General features: G+C 37.9%; 1 protein-coding gene across 2 annotated transcripts in view; it reads left to right on the top strand.

Annotated features, from left to right (window-relative positions):
* The first annotated feature begins 861 nt into the window (after positions 1–861).
* prkar1b (protein kinase, cAMP-dependent, regulatory, type I, beta) overlaps positions 862–5,674 on the top strand; it is a 68,207-nt gene continuing 63,394 nt past the window's right edge. Inside the window, exons 1-2 of one of the 2 annotated variants that reach the window (XM_007556408.2) lie at positions 862–1,005; positions 3,349–3,536. In XM_007556408.2, the coding sequence (XP_007556470.1) occupies positions 3,363–3,536 (174 nt within the window). In that variant the 5' untranslated portion in view covers positions 862–1,005; positions 3,349–3,362. The remainder of the gene's footprint in view (positions 1,006–3,348; positions 3,537–5,674) is intronic. The other variant, XM_016673544.1, reaches the window with a different exon arrangement.

Below are 5,674 nucleotides of genomic sequence, written 5' to 3' on the forward strand. Positions count from 1 at the left end.
CAAACGTCTGCTTTACGACAGCTTTAGATTCAAAATCTCAAACTTTATTGACGTTTACAAAGTAACAAAATGCAACATAAATTTGCAGGACGTACTACGTATGTTTTGAGGCCTTTTTTACTTTTTGAAATTCAACTACATTTAACCATTTAATGTGTAACGCATAAGCAAATTGAAGAAGAAATATATTAATCATCAGTTCTCAGTTAAATTTGCATCATACAATACCTTTGGAAATTACAGGGCATGTCCCATCAGTGGTTAGATTTTATAAACTTCAGATGACCTTTAGAGAATATTCTCTCAATTCTCGTAAAAAAACCGTATTGTTTTTATATGTTATTTTTTTTTATCTGCGTAGCCTTACCATTTAGAGAACAATATACAATAAACAGTACTATACCTATAATGGTTTTAATATGACAAAAAATGTAAAATAAAATTGCAAATGTTCATCTCTTTTCCCTCAATTATTATTTTGTAGTGATGTAAAGTTATTTTTCTTGTTCCATTTTTTAAAATAACCGAATTTGCACTCAATTTTATACATTTTTGTATGTCTGATTTTTCACAAAATTTATTTTATGACCAAACAATTACCTATTTAGTAAGCAATTTACCAAAAACATTTTTACTCTTAATTTAGTCATTTGTGTGTGACTACTTTTTAAAACATATTGAAGTAATTTGACCTTTGTTTTTCTATTTAAGAGCACTGGTAGAAAATTCAAATGGCTCAAATCTAACTAAAGTCTTAGTGATGTTTCCCCCTCTTGGTGCTGATTGCGTTGCCGCGTGCCAGGTGCCGCCGTCCTCGAGAGAGACGCTGCGGTCGAGGGGATGATTGACGTCATGGAGACTGACGCAGAGTGAGCGGACAGGAGAGAGAGAGGGAGAGCAGCAACAGCAGCAGCAGCAGCAGCATCCCAGCTAAACAGCGGTACATCATCAACCCGCCAACCCCAGCGAGGTGTTTTCTAACTGAGCATCCTCCACAAACAAACGGTAGGGACCACACGCGACAGCTCCAACTGAACCGTTCTTATAAAATAGCTTTTCATACAATGGATGGGGTCGCTCTTTTGCTTCTATGATGTCGGTAGTCGCTGTAATTCCCCTTCGTTGTGGTTTGGGGCTCACCGTAAAGCTAGCTGTTAGCTTCCCTTTGAATGCGGCTGAACAGGTGCTCACTTCACTCACAAGCGACACTGTTTACATTTAATTTGCTACTCATGGACGCTGCTGCGCCATGCACTCTGAAAAAAACAAACAAACAATGATACTGTAGATGTCATTGCCAAAGTCATAATCTGATGATGCATAATGCAATAATACTCGTACTGTAAGCGTAATATACCTTTCAGGAAGTGAAACAAGGTGGTTATCTGTGTTCCTCTTCCTGGATTGTCAAGATAAACCATGCTTCAGCGTGTTATTTGATCTAGGCTATTTGCAGTCTGACAATCAGAGCTGTTGACACATGTTCTGCATCTTAACATAATACAATTAAGTAACATACAATTACCCAAATTTAGAAGAAAACAAAACTGTGTTTATGATTGAAACATAATCTTTTATGCAGATCTATTTTTGGAATGTTACTATTAAAAGCTGGATAATGGGGAAGAATGTAAATAAAAACAATTAGAAATAAAAGCCTGTAGATCATAATTTAAAAAGCATCTTCATTAAATTCTAAAATCCCTTGTGCCATTATTGTCTGCTTTAAAGATTACATACTTATATAAAATATAATTGGGATCATACAACAAGCACAATATAATCAAGGAGTAAATACAAAACAAAGGAAACAACACAATTATCATAAGAACAACTCAATGAAACTAACTTGAGTGAACTGAAGCAGAAATGTGGTGCTCATATAATATTGATTATTGCACTCAGAATAATAATGTATTTTTCCCAAACAGCCATTTTTATATATCTTTCATAAGGAGCGATATTCCATCCTAGCTGACCTGCAGTATGTAACATTAGGAAGAGAAGGTGTAGCTCTTTGTTGCTCAAGTGACGAGTGTAATTCCCAGCTCACTTTCTAAGGTATCTCATTCAAAAGGTCTGTAAGCTAGGGATGTACCGATGTAAACGTCTAGACCGATATCTATTTTTGATATCAGTGCACTCCTGTCCTTTTGACTCTGAAAAATGACCACACTGCTGAAATTGCTTCTTGCTTCAGTTAAACACCCAGCAACCCTGCATAGCATCACTAACGGTGACACCTGCCTGAACAGTTAGCGCAGGGCCACCCCCATTTTATCCTGAATCACGTCCACGAATGGCAACAGGACAGAATGTTGTTGGCTCAATTATTCTTATAGGACTGATGCCAATATGTTATAAAATGAGCAACATGGGCCAATAGCAATGCTAATGCCGATATATTGTGCCTTCCTACTTTTAGCTGAATAAATGGTGTGATGTAAAATAGCAACCATAACTTTTTAAAACTGTGATTTGGGTAACCTGCTAATGCTGTATGACTATGACTCCTACTCTTTTTCTAAAAACAAATGCTTTTCAGTCCACAGCGCTTTAAATCTTTTTGATTGAGTTACAGATAGAAACAGACATTCTGCTGTAATGTTTTGGTCATTGTAGCTTGGCATTATCATGCTGAAACAACTCAGATCCTTAAAAGCCATCATCTGCCAAGGCGTACATTAGTATATGCTGATCAATCTACAGATGTTGTTTACCATTAATTGTGCCCTAAAGCACACCGTCTTGAAGAACATCCTGTATTTTAAATGTGCTAAAAATGGTTATTCTGCAGTTCAAATTACACGCCACTTCTAGGACTCAATATTAGGCTATGTTAAATTATGCTTATAAGCCAATCAGTCTCACAATAAGTAAGACATGAGAGCTAGAAGCTAAAATCAAGAATTAACAATAGCTACCCCAAAAGCCTGTGGTATACATTGGTTTACTGAAGATGGATGAATCAAAGCTAAAATGGGAACAGTAATCAAAGGAACACTATTTTAGCTGGGACCCGGTCCAACATGCAAGTTGCATATTTGGAAGAAGCTAATATTTCTGATCAGTCGGAAAGTTCAACAGACTCAAAACACATATCAGGTTCCTTAGTTTCATTCAGTGCTGCCTCTCTTGCTGATAATGACGTAATTTTATACATCGATTCCTGCTATTCTGTTTTTTTTTGTTCCCCTCTTTTTGTGCTTTTTGAGTTCTCTGTTTTTGCCCCCTTCTATCAGTACTTCCTGCTTTCCCCAAGCTGGCTACAGCGTTCCTGTCTCCTCTCTGGTCTGCTTTGCCTCCCCTCCTCTCATGGTCCACCCTGTTTATATCTCACCACCACAGAGATAAAAGATAAGATGGCCACCTCCTCCTCAGCTCTGGAAGAAGACGAGAGTTTGAAGGGGTGTGAAATCTTTGTGCAGAAGCACAACATCCAGCAGATCCTCAAAGAGTGCATCGTGAACCTTTGCATTGCCAAGCCCGAGCGTCCTATGAAGTTCCTGCGGGAGCATTTTGAAAAGCTGGAGAAGGTTAGTGAAAACGAAAAAAAAAAGAAAAGTCTCTAGTTTAAGATTCTTCTTTGCAATGTGGGAATTTGATTTGTTTTAGGTTGAGCTTGGAAAAGGTTTAGACAGATTTAATTTGCTATGCATGCTCGCAACGACTAATGTACGTCAATAATTTATTCTGCAGTTTTTGTTTGTTGGATTACTCCATTGCAGCAGAGGGTTTCCAGTGGCTTGTCAGGAGATTTTCAGTTTCACAGTAGCAGAAGAGATGATGGAGGAAAACCCAAAGCAAAACATGAAAAGAAATATTATGAAAGAGCCTTTATTTTCTCTGCTACAGTAGTAGAACCCATTAGTGGATGCGAGAGAGATTCCCATAAAAGGCCAGTGTCCTGCTCGCAGACTCAGACAGCGGACTGTTTGTGTCTTTCTCTCTGTAAGCCCGTCTACATCAGAGCAGAGAAACAATGGAGATGACACGTTAATTAAAAGCTGACAGCCTACAAGAGGAGAGAGCTTTTTGGGTTCAGCTAAAAAAAAAAAAAAAAAAAAAATCACAAAATGCGTGAAGAGGTGGTGATCCCTGTGGTACATTTCCTGTTGCTGACAGCTCCGTGTCTTTGAGTACCAGGATCTTTTTAGATGATCTGCTGGTGTTTGGAACCAACAGGGGAACAGCTCGCTTCGCTTAGCGACCCTTAGCTCTTGGCTTACAGAAGATCAAAACCCCGATCCTTTCTCTGATCAGTGAATACACCATTAAGTCTCAACTGGAGTCTCTTGAGTTTGGAAGTTGTTACTGAATGAAGCAAGCTCCAAGTCAACTACGTTAAAAATGAACTAGCTGATGGAAAATTAAGTTATTAGAAGCACAAAGGTGATTGTTATATTCTTGTTTAGGAAAGGGGGATTGCTGCAAAATCAAAGACTTGATGCAGTTGGCTTGGTTTTCTTACACCAAAAACATTTTACCAGTTGCTTTCGTAGTATACTAAACTAGTGCCTTGAGAAGAGATGTGTTGAGAATTGGCCCATTGTGTCTAAGACCAATAGAGGAAGCTTCTTGGAAATGTGAGAGACATAGCAGCTGTTCATTCAGACTGCCAATTAATTTAAACGAGGAGGGAGATATAAATTGTGTCTGTTTTAAAACATTAGTGAAATCCTGTTTTACTTCAGTGTTGTCACACCATCTATATATTCTCTCAAACACACCCAGTGTGACATCGCCTCTCATCCTAATATGAATAAAATATTCATCGGTTAAGATGAAACGGTTCTTAAAATTAGAATTAATGAATCATTTTACATTCTAATACAACAGATAGAAAATCAGAGCTTTTTCTCTCAAACATTAGGTTATTTACTTTGAAATGTACATCTTAGATTGCATACTTCAAAATTTTTAGGTCGACATACGGAGGTATAGCTGTAGCATGACTGATAGCAAGGGAAGTGATTTAGAAAAATCCGATGCAAGAAGGGCTAAAGTTCACGACTGCATCATCTGCAGGGTGGGTCGAGGTGGTACCGCTCCTCATCCTTACTGCAGGGATGTGTGCGTGTGTATGTGTGTGTGTGCATGGTATCAGGTGAGTCACCAGACTTTAGCAACAATTGCATTTTTATCCCTTTGTCGTTCTCCACTTTTTTCCCCCCCTGAATCTCTTTGTTTGGGGACTGATTTCACGAAAATAATTATAGCAGACTTGTTCTTCTCGTTTTCATGGTCTGCAGCTTCGTGTTCAAAATGCATTCAGGACGGTCACGAAAAGTCGACGTCAAAACGAGTACGGTGGTGTAAACAACTGCTTGTGCTGTTATTTGGGATTATGATGCTGCATCAGCAGAGAGGCAGCATGAATACTAATGGCTGTGGCAGAGATCAACATATAAAAATCTCAAGTAATTCATTTTAATGCGATTCATGCTTCACCGCTACAATCTCAATAACATATAAACATTAATATGTACTTATAAGTCAGGTTGCAAGGTGTTAGAAAAACAGGATGTATTATTGTTAAATATTTTTAATCAATTTCTTTATTTTCTGTCATTATGATTCTGATAATCATCTAGAGCAGATCTGAACATCTAAAACAGTCAGTCTTCATTTAACTGGAAAATTATATTATGAGAGTGTGAATGAATGGCACATT

Source organism: Poecilia formosa, unplaced genomic scaffold (genome assembly GCF_000485575.1).
Source record: "Poecilia formosa unplaced genomic scaffold, Poecilia_formosa-5.1.2 Scaffold78, whole genome shotgun sequence".
In the NCBI taxonomy this organism is placed as follows: Eukaryota; Metazoa; Chordata; class Actinopteri; order Cyprinodontiformes; family Poeciliidae; genus Poecilia; species Poecilia formosa.